We start from the raw sequence: 20,648 nt of genomic DNA, 5'->3' as shown, positions 1-20,648 counted from the left end.
AGGTCACACGATAACTATGCGCCCAAGAGACAGAAAGGGCCACATGAACTAGAGACTTACATCATCCTGAGACCGGAAGAACTAGATGGTGCCCGGCCACAACCAATGACTCGCCTGACAGGGACCACAACAGAGAACCCCTGAGGGAGCGGGAGAACAGTGGGATGCAGACCCCAAATTCTCATAAAAAGACCAGACTTAATGGTCTGACTGAGACTAGAGGAATCCCAGCAGTCATGGTCCCCAAACCTTCTGTTGGCCCAGGACAGGAACCATGCCTGAAGACAACTCATCAGACATGGAAGGGACTGGACAATGGGTTGGAGAGAGATGCTGACGAAGAGTGAGCTACTTGTATCAGGTGGACACTTGAGACTGTGTTGGCATCTCCTGTCTGGAGGGGAGATGGGAGGGTAGAGAGGGTTAAAAACTGGCAAAACGGTCATGAAAGGAGAGACTGGAAGGAGGGAGTGGGCTGACTCATTAGGGGGAGAGTAAATGGGAGTATGTAGTAAGGTGTACCTAAGTTTATCTGTGAGAGACTGACTTGATTTGTAAACTTTCACTAAAGCACAATAAAAATTATTTAAAATAAAATAAACAAGAGTGTTAGGCCAATATCACTCTCTCCCCCAGGGGGGAACAAAGCCAGAGTTCAATGGAAATATGAGAGAGAATTGTACTTCTAGGGCATTTTGGATACCAGCGTGGAGACAATTACGATTCCCACAATCCTTGCACCAGAATGAGCAGGAAACAGATAATGATCTCTGGTTTGAGGCCTGAGACCACCACCGCCTATACATTTACTCAGGCCAAACAATGGGTTGGTCTCTTCAGGCCTCTTCAAACATCCTTTGTTACGACCTCCACTCTTGAATGTATTACTGGCATAGAAATATTGTCACATGTATACCTCCTCACCTTTGCCTCCAGGCTCTGAAGGGAATTGCTACAGTTGGGCTATGTTATTGGGGCATGTGGAAGACCAAGGATATACCTGACTACTGGCTCTAGTGCACAGAATGACCTGCCTGGGGGTGAAAAACAAACAATTGTCCTCACTGCTGATCTTAAGGAAGAAAAGTTCTCTGTGAGACTATTTTTCTATTCAATAGCCCATCTTGTCTGTGCACAAGGGCTCTCTGGTGCCTAGGAACTAACCATTGTTTACCGCCAGCTTAATGCTGTAGTGCTGCAGTACCTGACATTGTGACTGTCAGGTGGACTATTGTTAAAGCTGAGGGGATATGGTATACAGAAATTGACATTGCAAATACTTTATTCAGCACCTTTCTCCAATCCAATGCTCCATCAGTATCAGCTTGCCATTGTGTGGAATGGGTTATAATACAGCTTTAATGTCATTTCAGGCAAAAAAAAAAATTGCCATCGGGTCGATTTTGACTCATAATAACCCTGTGGGACAGAGTAGAAGTGCCCCATAGGGTTTCCAAGGAGCGGCTGGTGGATTCGAACTGCCGACCTTTTGGTTAGCAGATGACCTCTGAACCACTGCACCACAAAAAAAAAAAAAAAAGGGTACCTAAATTCCCCAACTATCTGCCATCAATGGGTCAGCAGTGACTTGGAAAAAGTTGTGGCGAGAGAAAGCACTAACCTTACACTATACTGATGGCATCTTCATGGTGAGTGCAGACAAGGTGACTCCCCAACAAGGACTGAATGCCTTATTTGTCTGGTTCAGAATAACACAAGCCCCACAGAATAAGTTAGGAAGTGTTCCTTCCTCTTTTTTGGAAAAGTTTTAGGATTGGAGTCACTTCTTTTATAAATGTTTGGTAAAATTCCCCAGTGAAGTTATCTAGTCCAGAATTTTTCTCTTTGTTGAAAAGTTTTTGATTGGTGATTCAATCTCTTCCCTTGTTACAGGTTTGTTTATTTTATTTCTTCTTGAGTCAATGTAGGAAGTTATGTACTTCTATGAATGTGTCCATTTTTCATTTAAGATACCTAATTTGTTGGCTTACAAACTATTCATAGTATTCACCTATGATCTCTTTAACTTCTTTAGGGTCAGATGTAGTGCATCCACTTTCATTTCTAATTTTAGTTATTTGTAACTTTTTCTTTGTCAGTCTATCTGGCTTTCACTGATTCTATTGTTTTTCTGTTCTCTATCTCTGCTCTGATTTCTGTTATTTCCTTTTTATCTCTGCTCTGATTTCTGTTATTTCCTTCTTTATGATAGCTTTGGGCTTAGTTTTCTCTCTTTTCCTAGTTTCTCAAGTTGTAAAGTTAGATTATTGATTTGAGGTCTTTCATCTTTTTTAATGTAGGTGTTTACCTCTATAAATTTCACTCTGACCAGTGGTGTCACTGAATCCAGTATGTTTTAGTATATTATGCATTTATTTTTGTTCAACTCTAAGGATTTTCTAATTTATCTCCTGGGTTTTTCCTCTACCTATTGGTTGTTTAATAGTGTGTATTTTAATTTCCATATTTTGTGTATTTTTCAGTTTTCCTCCTGTTTTTAATTTTTAATTTCACTCCGTTGTGGTTGGAGGAGAAGACGTTTTGTATCATTTTGACCATTTAAATTTATTGAGGCTTGCTTTGTGACCAAACACATGGCCTATTCTAGAGAATTATCCTTGTTCACTGGAGAAAAATGTGTATTATGCTGTATATTATGTGTTGGCAAAGAATATTGAATATACTATGGACTGCCTTAAGAACGAACAACTCTGTTTTGAAAGAAATACAGCCAGAGTGCTCCTTGGAAGTGAGGATGGCGAGACGTAATCTCACATATTTTGAACATGTTATCAGGAGGTACCAGTCTTTGGAGAAGGACATCATGCTTGGTAAAGTAAAGGGTCAGTGAAAAAGAGGAAAACCATTGACAAGATGGTTTGACACTGTGGCTGCAACAATGGGCTCAAACATAGCAACCACTGTGAGGACGGCATAGGACTGGGCAATGTTTCGTTCTATTGTACACAAGATTACTATGAGTCAGAACTGACTCGACGGCACCTAACAATAAAAACAGCATGCTGTTGTTGGGTAAAGTGTTCCATATATGTCTATTAGGTCTAGCTGGTATTCAGCTTTTCTATTTCCTTACTGATCTTCTTGCTGGATATTCTGTCCATTATTGAAAGTGGTGTACTGAAGTCTCTACCTATTATTGTGAAATTGTCTATTCCTCCCTTCAATTCTGTCAGTGTTTTATTTATATATTTTGGGGATCTGATGTTAGGTGCATATATATTTATTATTATTATGTCATCTTGTTGAATTGACACTTTATCATTTTTTAACGTCCTTATTTGTCTCTAATAATAGATTTTGACTGAAAGTCTATTTTGTCTGATATCAACATATCCACCCCACCTCTCTTTGGGTTACTTTTTGCATGGATTACTTTTTCCATTCTTTCACTTCAAACTATTCGTCTGTGTGTCTAAGATGTTTCTCATTTAGAAACAGCATATAGTTGGACTTTGTCTTTTATCCATTCGGCCACTCTCTACTTTTTGATTGGAGCATTTAGTCTATTTACATTCATGGTAATTACCAATAAGGAAGAATTTACTTCTGCCATTTTGTTATTTGTTTTTTCATGTCCTATGCCTTCTTAGTTCCTCATTTTCTCCAGTACTGCTAACATTTGTGCCTTGTTGATTTTTTGTAATACACTATTTTTTTCTATTCTCCTTTGCTTTTGTGTGTATTTTTAGAAAGTTTCTTTGTTGTTACCACAAGGATTACATTTAACATCTTACATTTATAACAACCTGGTTTAAATTGATACCAACTTAACTTCAGTAACATACAAAAACTCTATACCTATACCTTTTTTGCCCCTTTCCCCATCATGTCCCGTAGTATAAATTTATACTTATTTTTATGCACTTGTCATTGAAAAACTTGAAGGACATAACCACTATAATTACCAAGTAAAAATATCTTAAAACTTGCCCTTATATTTCCCCATGCACTTATATTTAATGGAGATTTTCTTTTATATATACAGCTTCTAGTGACTATCAAGTCTCCTTTTTTTTTTTTCCATCTGAAAGGCTCCCTTTAGCATTTCCTGTAAGGCAGGTCTAGTGGTTATGAACTCTCTTTCGAAGAACAGTTTTGCCAGATATAATATTCTTGGTTGACAGGTCTTATCTTTCAGCACACTAAATATCTTATTCCATTCCTTCTTGCCTCCAGGGTTTCTGAGGAGAAATCAGCACTCAATCTCATTGGGGATTCTTTGTACATGACTATTTTATTTGCTTCTCTCTCTCTGCTTTCAAGATTCTCTCTTTCTCATTAGTTTTTGAGAACTTGATTATGCTGTATCTCAGTGTAGATGTCTTTGGTTTTGTCCAACTTGGACTTTGTGGAGCTTCTTGGATTTGTATGTCCTTTGTCATATTTGGAAACTCTGGTAGTGTAGTGGTTGTGGTATGGCTGCTAACCAAAAGGTTGGCAATTCGAGTCCACTAGGCACTCCTTGGAAACTCTATGGGGCAGTTCTACCCTGTCTTATAGGGTCACCGAGTTGGAATCAACTCATCAGCAATGAGTTTGTTGTATTTGGAAAGTTTTCTGCCTTTAGTCTTTCAAATATTCTTTCTGTGCCTTTCTCTTTCTTGTCTTCTTCTGGGATTTCCATGATGCATATGTTAATTCACTCGATGGTGTCCCACACTTCCGTTAGGCCATGCTCAGCAGTCTTGAGTCTTCTCTCTTCTGCCTCTGTAATTTTAAATAACTTATCCTCTAGATTACTGATTTCTTTCTTATGCCAGCTCCTATCTATTGTTAAATCCTTCAAACCAGTTGTTTTTTGTTTTTACAATTACTGTGTCTTACAGTTCAAGTATTTCTGTTTGGTTTATTTTATAGTGTCTATCTCTTTATTTAAATTCTCATTTTGTTCATGCATCATTTTCACAATTTCCTTTATTTCTTTTTCTGGGTTTTCCTTTAGTTTTTTCAGCTTGTTTAATTTTTGTGAATTATATTTCTTGAATTTTTCATTATTCAGGCTTCCATAAATACAGTTTCTCTTGTTCACTTGAATAGACTATCACTTATAGTTTCTTTGTGTGCCTTGGGACTTTTTGTTCAATGAGGACATTAGAATTTTACCACATGTTCCTGGCTCCATGTGACATCTTTGCTTCTTCTTAGAAGGATGCAAAGCACTGCTCAGCTAGGGAACTTCTTTCCTGGTCTGTGCCACCACACTGGTGGGATCCCTGGGGCCTTGTTTTGTTTGTGTTTGATTTGTTTTGTTTTGTTCTTTTCTGTTTTGTCTTGTTTGTTTTATTTTTCTTTTTGTGGCTTAGGAGCCACTTCCCCTGTCTGTGTAGCCTCACCAGTGGGATCTCTGGGGGCATTTCTTTCTTTTCTTTTTGTTTTTCTTTGTTCCTCAGTTTCTCATCTCTCTATACTTACCTTCTTTTCCTATCTCCTGAATACCTGGCTCTGTGGTGTGACATCTCTGCCTCTTTTAGCCAGGCTGTATATCTCAGCCAGGGAGCCACTACCCCAGTCTGAACAGCTGCACCGGTGGGATCCCTGGGGGCTTTTCCTTTTTCTTTTTCTCTTTTTGTTTTCCTCATTTTCTTGGCTTCTTGTCTCTCTACTCCAACATCAGGCTCCTTTAGCATTCTCTTTTTGTTTCTTTGTTTACTTTCTATCTCCTGTTTCTCTCTCATCTCTATCTTATTTCCCATACTCCACATATCACAGCCCCCCCCCCACTTTCTGCCTATCTGCACAAAGTGCTGAACATCACACCCCTGAGCATCATAGCATGGCCTACCAAAATTTGCCCTGCACTGACCTCCAACCAGCACTGTCAGCCTTAGTACACGCCACAAAACACCCATCCCAACCCCTTCCTTTCAGCTGGACCTGCCCTGCTGCACCATAGCTGAGCGACTGGCCTGCTCATTGGACAAGGAGGTGAAAAGTATCACGCCCACAAATGAGCAAACAACAAAGAAAACGAACACACAACTGGTTGGCTCAGATATAACCAAATAAAACAAACAAACAAAAAGAACAAAGCAAACAAATCTGCAATCAATAAATGAAAAAAAAACAGTAATAATAATAACTACTCAATGTCCCAAAGACAGCAGACAATATCAAAACGTATTTAAAAAAAAAAAAAAAAAAAAGGACAGCCTAGTTCCAGTAGGCATCCCCAAAGTAAAACAATAGATGAATTTCCAAGAGAAGAAAAGGCACTAGAACTACCTGATAGGGAATTCGCATCTCTAATATTCTGAGCTATCCAAGAGTTGAAGCAAAAAGCAGACAAAAATGAGGAAAAAATAGACAAATTCATGGAAAACACAGACCAAAAAAAAAAAAAGGAAGAATTCAGGAAAATAGTAAAGGAACAAAATGCCAAAATAAATTCACAACTAGAAATCATACAAAAACAACAATTAGAAAGCCAAAAGATAAAGAACAAGATTTCAGAAATGGACAGCATCATAGAAAGGCTGAAGAGCAGGTTTGAAACAATGGAAGACAGGATCAGAGAAACTGAAGACAAACACTTGGATACAACTTTGAGGAAAAATCAGCAAAAATAATGGAGAAACCCTGAGAATTATGTGGGATACAATCAAAAGCAAAATTTTGCAAGTGATCAGACTTCCAGAACAGGGGGAGAAAACAGAAAACACAGGGAGGATCACTGAAGAACTGCTGACAGAAAACTTCACTAATACTATGAAAGATTAAAAGCTGACCATTCAAGAAGCTCAATGAACCTCATACAGTATAGACCTCAAAGAAAATCACCAAGGCATACCACAATTAGACTCGCTAAAATCAAAGACAAAGAAAGAACCCTGAGCACAGGTTGAGAAAAACAAAAAGTCACATACATAGGGAAAACAAGACTAAACTCTGATTATTTAGCAGAAACCATGCAGGCAAGGAGGCAATGGAATGAAATATATAAACCCTTGAAAGAAAAAAAATTGCCAACCAAGAATAATATATCCTGCAAACCTCTCGTTTAAATATGATGGTGAAAATAGGACATTTCCAGATAAACAGAAATTAAGGGAATATGTAAAAACCAAGCCAAATTTATAAGAATTATTAAAGGGAGTCCTTCAGTTTGAGAACAAACAACATTAGACCACAGCCTGAATCTAGGGCACAAAATCATACTGGCCAGATACCAACCTAGGAAACGAACTCTCAAGGACTATCCAAAACCAAAAGAATTACAACAGGGAACCAGAGAGGTTACTCTGTAAATGACAACAACATCAGAAAAATAAAAGGGGGAATAAGCGGTGTAGGTATAGAATTTTCTAAAGGCAAGGAAGGCAAGGCAATACCAAGTAATAATATACTGGTTCAAACCTATGAAGACAAGGGTAATTTTCAAGGTAACCACACAGAAAGCTAAGAAACCCACTAATCAAAATGAAGCAGAAAAACAAAGTCTCAGCAAAAACAAAATCAACAAAACCAAAAGAAATGAAAACAAATCCACAAACAAAAGGAATTCAGCACAGGAGAGTTACGAGGAAAAAGAAAATGTCAGCACTACAAAATGACAGCAATAAACTCACACCTATCATAATTACACTGCACATAAATGACCTAAATGCACCCATAAACAGATGGAGAGTGACAGAATGTATAAAAAACTAGGATACATCAATAAATGCTGTCTAAAAGAGACACATCTTAGAAAAAAAAGTAAATTTATTAAAAATCAAAGGATGGGAGAAAATATATCAAGCAAACAGCTACCAAAACACAGCAGGTGTCGCAATATCAAACTAAGATAAAATACACTTTAAAACAAAATCCACCACAAAAGACAAAGAAGGGCAATATAATAATGATTAAAGGGATGATCTGTCATGAAAACATAACCACAACGAACATCTACACACCCAATGACAGGGCTCCAAAATACATATAACAGACTACAACAGCACTGAAAAGAGAAACTGACAGTTCCACAATAATAGTAGGAGACTTCAACACACCACCCACAGTAAAGAGCAGAACATTTAGAAAGAAACCTAACAAAGATACAGAAGAGCTAAAGGACACAGTCATCCAACTTGACCTCATAGACATATATAGAACACTATGCCCAACAGCTGCAAAGTACAGATTCTTTTCACTGGGCATGGAACATTCTCCAGAATAGACCACATCTTAGGCCACAGAGCAGCCCTCAACAAAATCCATAAAACTGAAATAATACAAAGTATCTTCTCTGGCCACAATGCCAACAGAGTAGAAATTAACACCAGAAAGAGCAATGAAAAAAAATCAAGTGTGTGGAAACTGAACAACACCCTACTCAAAAACTACTGAGTAATAGAAGAAATCAGAGATGGAATCAAAAAATTCCTAGAATGAAAACACATCATGCCAAAACTTCTGGGACAAAGACAGTGCTCAGAGGTCAATTTATAGGAATAGATGTACACAACAAAAAAGAAGAAAGGGACAAAATCAAAACATTAGCTACACAACTCAAACAAATAAAAAAAAGAACAGCAAAAGAAGCCCACAGCCACCAAAAGAAAGGAAATAATAAAGATCAGAGCAGAAATAAATGAAATAGAAAAACAGAAGAAAGAATCAACAAAATCAAATTTGTTTTTTTGAAAAAATCGACAAACCACTGGCCAAATTGATAAACAGAAAACACAAGAGGACACAAATAACCCAAGTAAGAAATGAAATGGGGGACATTACAACAGACCCAACTGAAATAAAAAGGATCATAACAGAATATTATGAAAAACTATACTCCAACGATTTTGAAAACCTACAGGAAATGGAAAAATTTCTAGAAACACACTACCTACCCCAACTAACACAAAATGATGTTGGAAATCTGAACAGACCCATAACAAGAGAAGAGATTGAAAAGGTAAAAGAAACAAAACAAAAAAAAAACTCCCAACAAAAAAAGCCCTGGCCCAGATGGCTTCACTGGAGAATTCTACCAAACCTTCAAGAACAGCTTACACCAGTACTACTCAAACTATTTCAGAACATAGGAAAGGAAGCAACACTTTCAAATACAGTCTATGATACTAAAACCAGGCAAAGACACCACAAAAAAAGAAAATTACAGAGCAATATCTCTCATGAATATAGATGCAAAAATTCTAGCCAATAGAATTCAGCATCATATCAAAAATATAATACATCACAACCAAGTAGGATTCATACCAGTTATGCAAGGATGGTTCGACATTAGAAAAACAATCAACACAATGCACCACATAAATAAAAGGAAAGAAAAGAATCACATGATTATCTCAATAGATGCAGAAAAGGCATTTGACAGATCAACATCCATTCCTGATAAAAACTCACAATAAGATAGGTATAGATGGAAAATTTCTCAACATAATAAAGGGCATATATGCAAAACCAACAGCCAACATCATTCTTAATGGAGAGGGGCTGAAAACATTCCCCTTGAGAAGAGGAACAGACAAGGATGCCCTTTATCACCATTCCTATTTAACATTGTGCTGGAAGTCCTAGCTAGAGCAATAAGGCAGGAAACAGAAATAAAGGGCATCTAAATTGGTAATGAAGGAATAAAACTGTCCCTATTTGCAGATGATATGATACTATACATAGAAAACCCAAAAGAACTCACGAGAAAACTACCAGACCTAGCAGAAAATGCAGCAGAATAGTAGGATACAAGATAAGCATGCAAAAATCAGTTGGATGCCTATACTCCAATAAAGAGATCAATGAAAAAGAAATCAGGAAAACACTACCATTTATAATAGTCCCTAAGAAAAAATAAAGTACTTAGGAATAAACCAAATCAGGGATGTAAAAGCCCTATACAAAGAAAACTACAAAACACTACTATAAGAAAGCAAAAGAGATCTACATAAGTGGAAAAACATACCATGTACGTGGATAGGTAGACTTAGCATTGTGAAAACAATAATTCTACCTAAAGCAATTTACAAATACAATGCAACCCCAATCCAAATACCAACAACATTCTTTAAAGAGATGGAAAAATTAACCATTAACTTTACTTGGAAAGAGAAGAAGCCCCAGGCAAAATAAAGCACTAGTGAAGAAGAAGAAGAAAGTAGGAGGAATCAGACTACCTGACCTCACACATACTATACAGCTACGGTGGTACTGGTACACAACAAAAACATTGACCAAAAGAGCGAAATTGAGAACCCAGATGTAAATCCATCCACCTATAGTCACCTGATCTTCAACAAGGGCCCCAAGTCCATCAAATGGAGAAAACACAGTCTTCTTAACAAATGGTGCTGGCAAAACTGGATGCCCATCTGCAAAAAAATGAAACAGGACCCATACCTCACACCATACACAAAAACTAACTCAAAATGGATCAAAGACCTAAATATAAAGCCCAAAACTATAAAGTTCATAGAAGAAAAAATAGGATCAACATTCCAATATAATAAATCATTAGAGATCCTAATTAACAGGATACAAACCATAACCAACAACACACAAACTGCAGAAGATAAACTAGATAACCAGGGTTTTCTAAAAATTAAACACTTATGCTCATCAGAAGACTCCACCAAAAGAATAAAAAGAGAACCTACAGACTGGGGAAAAATTTCTGTCAGCTACAAATCAGACAAAGGCCTAATCTCCAAAATCTACATGTAAATTCAGCACCTATACAACAAAAAGACAAACAATTGCATTAAAAAATGGGCAAAGAAATGAACTGACACTCCACCAAAGAAAACATTAAAGTGGCTAACAGCCACATGAGGATATGCGTGCAATCACTACCCATCAGGGAAATGCAAATCAAAACCACATGAGATACCATCTCACCCTGGCATTACTAGCACGAATCAAAAAAACAGAAAAAAACAAATGCTGGAGAGGCTGCGGAGAGATTGGAACTCTTATGCACTGCTGGTGGGAATGCAAAATGATACAACCATTTTGGAAAACAATATGGCACTTCCTTAAAAAGCTAGGAATAGAAACACCATATGATACAGCAATCCCACTCCTAGGAATATATCCTAGAGAAATAAGGGTTGTCACACAAATAGACATATGCATACCCATGTTCACTGCAGCATTGTTCACCATAGAAAAAAGATGGGAACAACCTAGATCCCCATCAACAGATGAATGGATAAACAAACTATGGTACATACACACATTGGAGTATTGCACAACAATAAAGAACAATGATGAGTTTGCAAAGCATCTCATAACATGGCAGAATCTGGAGGGCATTATGCTGAGCGAAATAAGTCAATCACAAAAGGACAAATATCGTATGAGACCACTACTATAAAAACTCATGAAGATGTTTACACACAAAAAGAAACAATCTTTGATGGGAGGAGAGAGGCGGGGATGGGAAAACACTAGATAAGACAATAGATAAGTGGTAACTTTGGTAAAGGGTAGGACAGTACACAACACTTGGAAAACCAGCATAACTTGTACAAGGCAAGGACATGGAAGGTCTATAGACACATCCAAATTCCCTGACGGACCAAATTACTGGGCTGACGGCTGTGGGCACCATGGTCTTAGGGAATATCTAGCTCAAATGGCACAACATAGTTTATAAAGAAAATGTTCTACATTCTACTTTGGTGAGTAGCATTTGGGGTCCTAAAAACCTGTGAGTGGCCATCTAAGATACTCCACTGGTCTCACCCCATAGAGACCAAGACATAGTTTATAAAGAAAATGTTCTACATTCTACTTTGGTGAGTAGCATCTGGGGTCCTAAAAACCTGTGAATGGCCATCTAAGATACTCCACTGGTCTCACCCCATAGAGACCAAGTGAGAATGAAGAAAACTAAAACACAAGGAAAAGATTAGTCCAAAGGACTAATGGATTATAACTAACGTGGCATCCACCAGACTGCGTCCAGTACAATGAGATGGTGCTCAGCTACCACCACTGACTGCTCTGACAGGGGTCACAATAGAGGGTCCTGAACAGAGCTGGAGAAAAATGTATTGTAAAACTTTAACTTACAAAAAAAAAAAAAAAGACCTGACGTACTGAACCTGACAGACACTGAAGAAACCCCAAGAGTATGGCTCCCAGGCACCCTTTTAGCTCAGTAACGAAGTCATTCTGGAGGTTCATGCTTCAGCCAAAGATCAGAGAGGCCCATAAAACAAAGAGAGACTAAAGCGGCACACCAGCCCAGGGGCAAGGACTAGAAGGCAGGAAAGAACAGGAAAGCTGGAAATAGGGAACCCAAGGTTGAGAAAGGAGAGTGTTGACGTGTCGGTTGTTAAACAATGTCATAAAACAATATGTGTACTAATTGTTTAATGAGAAACTAGTTTGTTCTGTAAACCTTCATCTAGAGTACAATTTAAAAAAAAAATTACCAGATGTTAATTTTCTCAATTCCCCCAAAAATGAAGCATTTTCAACAGTGCAAATTACTGAAAGAATCTTAAGTTGGCATGGCCTTCAGGCTTTGCCTATTGCTCCCTCTTTCTCTCTCTCTCTTTCTCTGTCTCATTCTCTCTGATACCTCCAGTTCGTACTAGACCAAACTGCCAGCCTCTCAACAACTCCCAGACAGATCAGAAAACACAGACTAGTCAATTTGCCTGCAGGGATGCATAGCCTTCACTCTTTTGTTTCCACTCCCTCTTCTGCCCTGTGAGGGCTCCAATTCTGATCAGGTCATGATTTCAGACCTTACATGTCTCCCGAACCAATAAGAAAGCATACACTGGCTTAACTGCCCTCAGTTGGGTATAGCTCAAGGCCCTTGGTTGCTCCTCCTTCCCCAACTCTGTAATGGCTCCAATTCTGCCAGGCCAGTATTACAGTCTATCAGGCCACAAGTAGACCAGTCAGAATATACACCAGAACAGTTTGCTACCAATAGCCGTCCTATTTATTTTGTAGCCAGAGATACAGGCCCTTCCCGGTGCATAGGAGAGCTGGGTAGGACAGGTATGACGGTGCAGCTACCCTTCTGCTGCACTAGGAGGGGAAGGAGTTGGGAAACACTGAATAGCCTGTCTGGAATATCTATTAGAAATGTGTATCATATTAACCTCCGAGCCAGAGACTGGGTTCCCTCTTAGTGCCTAGGAGAGCCACGCGTCTATTAAGATTGTCAATGTGGCTTCATTGCAGCTGTCCATCTGTAGTGCCAGGTGGGGAGAGGGCAGAGACACCTTGAACAGTCTATCTGGAAGATATCCCAGAAATATCTAACCTATATACCTCAGAGCCAGGGATTGGGGCTTCTCTTAGCACAGAGGATTTGTGGTCAATTGGGGCTGTAACTACAATTCTGCTGAAGTTATCTGCTGCCTTGCCAGGACAGGGAGAGATGGAGACAGTGAGAAAGAGATTGTTTCTGCCCATTCTATCTTTATCTTGTTTTAGTTTGTGGCTCCTTGCTGTCATCCTTTTTTTTTTACTTTTTCAAAGTTCTCACAAGGCTAAGTCGCACTTTTATCTATTTTCTTGGTGTTTATATGGGAGGGTCAGGATCTTAGACCTGCTCACACTGCCATCTTCTTAGAATTAGCCCCCTCCCATGCAGTATTATTGATGGTGCCCATCAATTGGGTGACAAGAAAGGCCACGAACAAGAGTATTCTCTGCTGTCTCTCCACAGGGCACCCAGGCTGCCCTTCCCCTTGGTCCCACCAATCCACATTTTTTGTTAGACTTACAAGCTGTCAGTCGGAGTGTATGCAGAAAGACACTAGCACAGGTTAGAAGTGTCCACTGGACTTTTGGACCTGTAATCTCCAAGTCAGACGAAAGATACACACTGTTTGAGAGATAATTGTTGGCCTAGTATTGGGCATTAGTGGATACTGAGTGCATGAACTATGGCCATGAAATAGCCTCACCACCAGAAATTCCAACCAAAAGGTATCAATACTTTTGCTTTCATTCACCAGTTAGCGTATTCACACTTTAGGTCAAAGCATAAAATTTCTATAAAATGTAGTTTAAAAACATATTCATGAGTCAAAGAAAAATATTTTCTGAGGAGTTTAATGTAAAATTATTCAAAGCTAGCAGTAATTATTATATTCACTACAGCATTTTTTCCCTTGGGGAGTTCTTTGTTTCTTTACTTGCATTTGGGTTTTTGATACTGAATCTTGATCCTCAAGCAAAATATTTTCATCTGATTTATCATCCTGATCTATATAAAGAGATGCATTTGGACCACTAAACAGAAAATCAGTCCTACTGTTAAATCTCTAGATTTCAAATTTATAACAAGTACACAGCAGCATTTCCTCTAATTTTTATAAAGTTACAAGAAAATTACTATGTGCTATCCCACTCCCACTGTTGTTTATCTACTGTGAAAAATGAGAAGACTGTTAATGAGCGTGTGTTGAAGATGGCTCATTATTTTATAACTATTCCTAGGCATCAAATTTGTTTTTATTAATCTTTAGTTTTTACAGGTTATTTATACTTTAGATTAATACATATTTATATAGCCAAATATTAAAATGAATATGTATGCTGAAGGTTATTCATTACAGCATTATTCATAACTGCAAAACATTGGAAACCATCTAGATATTCAAGCATAGGAAACTTCTTGAATAAACTAGGGTATAATAAATTATGATACAGTTAAATTATTATATACAATATAGTACAAACAGCTGTAAAAGTAATGAAAAATATCTCAATAAACTGACATGTAGTGATTTCCAGAAGACAACGTTAAGTGAAAAAAAAAAAACTGAACAAGAAGATATATAGAATAGTATCACTTGGGTAAGAAAGATGGGAAATAACAAAATATAGAGCGAGGAAGAGAAATATATACTTACTTCAAAAAAAACAAAACACAGAAATGTAGTTGGTTATCCACAAGAGGAGAAGCGGAGAACCGGGGGAATCAGAGAAGAGGGATGTAGGAGGGAATAATATTTCTCTATGTATTTTTTTGCATATTACTTTCGGAAGTAGGTTAATGTTTTACATATTTCAAAAGTAAAATTAAAACAATAAGGATAAGAAGCTGAACTAAAACTTAAAGCAAATTTAAACAAATTAAACTAGTGAAGAAAAAAAAAGCACTAAATCAATTAACTCACGAATATAGTAACTTACCTATGCCCTCAATTTTGGGCAAGAGTGTGAGTAATAGAACTGCAAAGAAATCATGAAACTTTTTTAATAGGTTTGTTTTTGTAATGGTAGGAGTAAGAAATTCTGAAACATAACAAAAGCATTATAATAAGAAGAAAATTAGTAAATATGTTGACTTTTGTCATGGATTGAATTATGTCCCCCCAAAAATGTGTGTATCAACTTGGTTAGGCCATGATTCCCAGTATTCTGTGGTTGTCTTCCATTTTGTGATTTTAATTTTATATTAAAGAGGATTAGGGTGGAATTGTAACACCACCCTTACCCAGGTCACATTCCTGATCCAACGTAAAGGAAGTTTCCCTGGAGTGTGGCCTGCACCACATTTTATCTCTCAAGAGATAAAAAGGAAAGGGAAGCGAGCAGATTTGAGGACCTCATACCACCAAGAAAGCAGTGCTGGGAGCAGAGTGTGTCCTTTGGACCTGAGGTTCCTGCACTGAGATGCTCCCAGACTAAGGGAAGACTGATGCATCACAAAGACCTTCCTCCAGAGCTGACAGAAAGAGAAAGCCTTACCTGGAGCTGGCATCCTGAATTCAGACTTCTAGCCTACTGGACTGTGAGAGAATAAACTTCTCTTTATTAACGCCATCCATCTGTGGTATTTCTGCTATAGCAGTACTAGATGACTAAGACAATGTTGTTCAAAGACAGAATCACTCTATGGAAGAAAGGATGTACACATATGAAATGGAGGAAGGCAAGAGGGAGCCATGTTGGGATGAACTGAAATTGAAGTTGTCAGTGAAAACTCATGTTTCTAAAGTATGTCTATGCACATATTTATGAATGTATATTGCATATGTTCTGTCAGTTTGTCATACACTAGGGGTTTGTGTCTTGCTGTGATGCTGGAAGCTATGTCACCAGTATTCAAATACCAGCAGAGACACACATGCATGGTCGACAGGTTTCAGCTGAGCTTCCAGACTAAAACGGACTAGGAAAAATGACCTAGTGGTCTACTTCTGAAAAGAATTAGCCAGTGAAAACCTTAGAACAGAAGCAGAACATTGTTAGATATAGTGCTAGAAGACAAGTGCCTCAGGTTAGAAGGCACTCAAAATATGACTGGGAAAGAGCTGCCTCCTCACAGTAGAGTCGACATTAATGACATGGATGAAGTCAAGCTTTCAGGACCTTGATTTCCTGATGTGGCACAACTCAAAATGAGAAGAAATAGCTGCAAACATCCACTAATAATCAGAAGGTGGAAAGTATGAAGTATGAAGCTAGGAAAATTGGTAATCATCAAAGATGAAATGGAATGCATAAACATCAATATCCTAGGCATCAGTGAGCTGAAATGGACTGGTATTGGGCATTTTGAATTGGACAATCACATGGTCTACTATGCCAGGAATGACAACTTGAAGAGGAACAACATTGCATTCATCGTCAAAAAGAACTTCTCAAGATCTATCTTGAAGTACAACACCGTCAGTGATAGGATAATATCCATATGCCTACAAGGAAGATCAGTTAATACGACTATTATCATATTTATGCACCAACCACTAAGATAGAGAAATTGAAGATTTTTTACCAACTTCTGCAGTCTGAAATTGGTCGAACATGCAATCAGGATGGATTCATAATTACTGGTGATTTGAATGTGAAAGTTGGAAACAAAGTAGGAGAATAGGTAGCTGGAAAATATGGCCTTGGTGGTATACATGATGTCGGAGATCGCATGGTAGAATTTTGCAAGACCAATGACTTCTTCATTGCAAATACCTTTTTTGAACAACATGAACGGCGACTATACAAGTGGACCTCGCCGGATGGAATACACAGGAATCAAATGGACTACATCTGAGGAAAGACCTGATGGAAAATCTCAATATCATCAGTCAAAACAAGGCCAGGGTCAACTGTGGAACAATCAGTTGCTCACATGCAAGTTCAAGTTGAAGCTGAAGAAAATTAGAATAAGTCCATAAAAGCCAAGGTACAACCTCGAGTATATCCCACCTGAATTTAGAGACCATCTCAAGAACAGATTTGATGCGTTGAAACACTAATGACCAAAGGCCATACAAGTTGTGGAGTGACATCAAGGACAACATACATGAAGAAATCAAGAGGTCATTAAAAAGACAGGAATGAAAGAAAAAAAAAACAAAATGGATGTCAGAAGAGACTCTGAAACTTGCTCTTGAACGTCAAGTAGCTAAAGCAAACTGGAAAAATGATGAAGTAAAAGAGCAAAACAGAAGATTTCAAACGGTGGCTCGAGAAGACAAAGTAAAGTTTTATAATGATATGTGCAAAGACCTGGTGTTAGAACACTGAAAGGGAAGAACAAGCTGAAAGAACTGAAGAAAAAATTCAAGCTTTGAGTTGAAATATTGGAGGATTCTACAATATTAAACGAAGATGGAAGGAATACACAGAGTCACTATATCAAAAAGAACTGGATGACATTCAACCATTTCAGGAGGTAGCATATGATCAGGAACTGATGCTACTGAAGGAATAAGTTCAAGCAGCACTGAAGGCATTGGCAAAGAAAACAAGGCTCCAGGAATTGATGGAATACCAATCGAGATGTTTCAACAAATGGATGTAGCGCTGGAAGTGCTCACTCATCTATGCCAAGAAATTTGGAAGACAGCTACCTGGTCAACCGACTGGAGGAGATCCATATTTATGCCTCTTTCCAAGAAAGGTAATCCAACAGAATGTGGAAATTATCAAACAATATCATTAATACCACACGCAAGTAAAATTTTGCAGAAGATCATTCAAAAGCAGCTGCAGCAGTATATCAAGAGGGAACTGCCAAAAATTCAAGCTGGATCAGAAGAGGACATGGAACAAGGGATATCATCGCTGATGTCAGATGGATCCTGGATAAAAGCAGAGAGTATTAGAAAGATATTTACCTGTGTTTTATTGACTATGCAAAGGGATTCAACTATAATGGATCACAACAAATTATGGATAACATTGGGAAGAATGGGAATTCCTCAACACTTAAGAGCGTTCATGAGGAACCTGTACATAGATCAAGAAGCAGTCATTCCAACAGAACAAGGGGATACAGCATGGTTTAAAGTCAGGAAAGGCGTGTGTCAGTGTTGTATCCTTTCACCACACTCATTCAATCTGTATGCTCAGCAAATAATCAGAGCAGCTAGACTATATTAAGCAGCATGGGGCATCAGGATCAGAGGAAGACTCATCAGCAATCTGTGTTATACAGATGACACCACCTTTTTTGCTGAAAGGGAAGAGGACTTGAAGTACTTACTGATGAAGATCAAAGACCACAGCCTTCAGTATGAATTACACCTTGACCTAAAAAAACAAAAATCCTCACAACTGGACTAATAAGCAACATCATGATAAATGGAGAAAAGATTGAAGTTGTCAAGGATTTCATTTTACCTGGATCCACAATAAACACCCAGGCAAGCAGCAGTCAAGGTACCAAATGGCGAATTTCATTGGACAAATCTTCTGCAAAAGACTTCTTTAAATGTTGAAAAGTAAAGATACCACCTTGAAGACTAAGATGCACCTAACCCAAGCCACGACATTTTCAGCCGTACAAAAGCTAGACAATGAATAAGCAATAACGAAGAATTGATGCCTTTAAATAGTGGTGTTGGCAAAGAATATTGGATGTACCATGGACTGCCAAAAGAATGAAGATCTGTCTTGGAAGAAGTACAACCAGAATACTCCTTAGAAGCAAGGATGGTGAAACTATGTCACATATTTTGTACATGTTGTCAGGAGGGATCAGTCCCTGGAGAAGGACATCATGCTTGGCAAAGTAGAGAACCACGGAGAAAGAGGAAGACCCTCAACTAGAGACTACATCACCCTGAGACCAGAAGAACTAGATGGTGCTCAGCCACAATCGATGACTGCCTTGACAGGGAGCACAACAGAGAACCCCTGAGGGAGCAGGAGAACAGTGGGATTAGAAAAATAAAAAGTGGGATGCAGACCCCAAATTCTCATAAAAAGACCAGACTTAATGGTCTGACTAAGACTAGAAGAATCCTGGCAGTCATGGTCCCCAAACCTTCTGTTGGCCCAGGACAGGAACCATTCCCGAAGACAACTCATCAGACATGGACTGGACTGGACAATGGGTTGGAGAGAGAAATGATGATGAGGAGTGAGCTACTTGCATCAGGTGGACACCTGAGACTATGCTGGCATCTCCTGTCTGGAGGGGAGATGGGAGGGTTTAGGAACTGGCAAAACGGTCACCAAAGGAGAGACTGGAAGGAGGGAGCAGGCTGACTCATTAGGGGGGGGAGTAAGTGGGAGTATGTAGTAAGGTATATATAAGTTTATATGTGAGAGACTGACTTGATTTGTAAGCTTTCACTTAAAGCACAATAAAAATTATTTAAAAAAAAAAAAAGAGGAAGACCCTCTATGAGATGGATTGACACAGTGGCTGCAACAACAGTCTCAAGCATAACAATGATTGTGGGGATGGCACAGGACAGGGTGGTGTTTCGGTCTGTTGTACATACATTTGCTATGGGTCAGAGCCAAATCAATGGCACCTAACAACAACATTTTGATAAACATAGGAGGCGAAAGAAAAAATACCCCATTTTGATCAGGAAAAAAATTCACATATGCATAGAGTTTATATATGCATATGACACTTTCTGACAGGATACACATTCAGTTGTCAACAATATTAGCCACTGGATAGTGTCATTGAGGGAGAAGGAAGAGAGGAAAGAAAGGACTTTCATCTTATCTTATACGCTTTTGCAATGTTTGGATTTATTACAGTGAATATGTATTAACTCTGAATTAAAAATACAGATTTTCATTTAAAAAAATTTGTATCTTTGTAATCCCTGGGGTGGAAAGACAAGGAAACAAAACACTGTCCATATGACCATAAACAAAGAAAACTGTGAAAAAGCATCTGAACACAAAGCAAAAAAAAAAAAAAAAAAAGATCAAACCTATTTGTTTTGGCAAATAGTTTAAATTCTGTGTTAATAGACGAAATGAACAGTTACTATATGGGTTTCATTAATAAAATTGAACTACACACTGCTTATGAGAAATGAGCTTAAAATAATTAGATTAAAAAATATAGGGAAAAATTTAACAGGTAAACAGAAACAAAAAGTAGTGACAATAATCATCAGTCAAACTAGCACTCATGAGAAGCACTTCTACAATGGATTACCGTAAATCTCCTCCATTGGCAAAAATGGTCAAAATCAGTATTTCAGTGATCTGGGATTTAATTAAAGGCATTTTTTTTAAGGACTGATTTTCAGTAAAAACAGCAAGTTTTTAGGATGTTAATTTGCTCTAAATCCCATTTCCCTCTCCCGAGCTCCAAAGTTATAAGCCAACAGCCTCGCAACTACTGTAGTTACAACAACCAGAAGCTAGCAGCCAATGTTGTCATTGGTTGCCAAAAATTCAGCTCTGACTCAAGGAGGCCTTACGTATAAGAGAATGAAACACGGCCCAGC

At 38.2% G+C, this 20,648-nt stretch overlaps 1 protein-coding gene across 1 annotated transcript in view; it reads right to left on the bottom strand.

The window, feature by feature from the left end:
• Nucleotides 1-20,648, bottom strand: part of CCDC7 (coiled-coil domain containing 7) — a 422,824-nt gene that overhangs the window by 220,774 nt on the left and 181,402 nt on the right. Inside the window, exons 21-22 of the mRNA XM_049881615.1 lie at nt 15,130-15,231; nt 14,090-14,197 (exon numbers count right to left, since the gene is read on the bottom strand). Of these exons, the coding sequence (XP_049737572.1) occupies nt 14,090-14,197; nt 15,130-15,231 (210 nt within the window). The remainder of the gene's footprint in view (nt 1-14,089; nt 14,198-15,129; nt 15,232-20,648) is intronic.

Source organism: Elephas maximus, chromosome 4, assembly GCF_024166365.1.
Source record: "Elephas maximus indicus isolate mEleMax1 chromosome 4, mEleMax1 primary haplotype, whole genome shotgun sequence".
Lineage (NCBI taxonomy): Eukaryota > Metazoa > Chordata > Mammalia > Proboscidea > Elephantidae > Elephas > Elephas maximus.
Note: the sequence above shows the minus strand (reverse complement) of the source record. Positions and strands in the feature narration are given on the sequence as shown.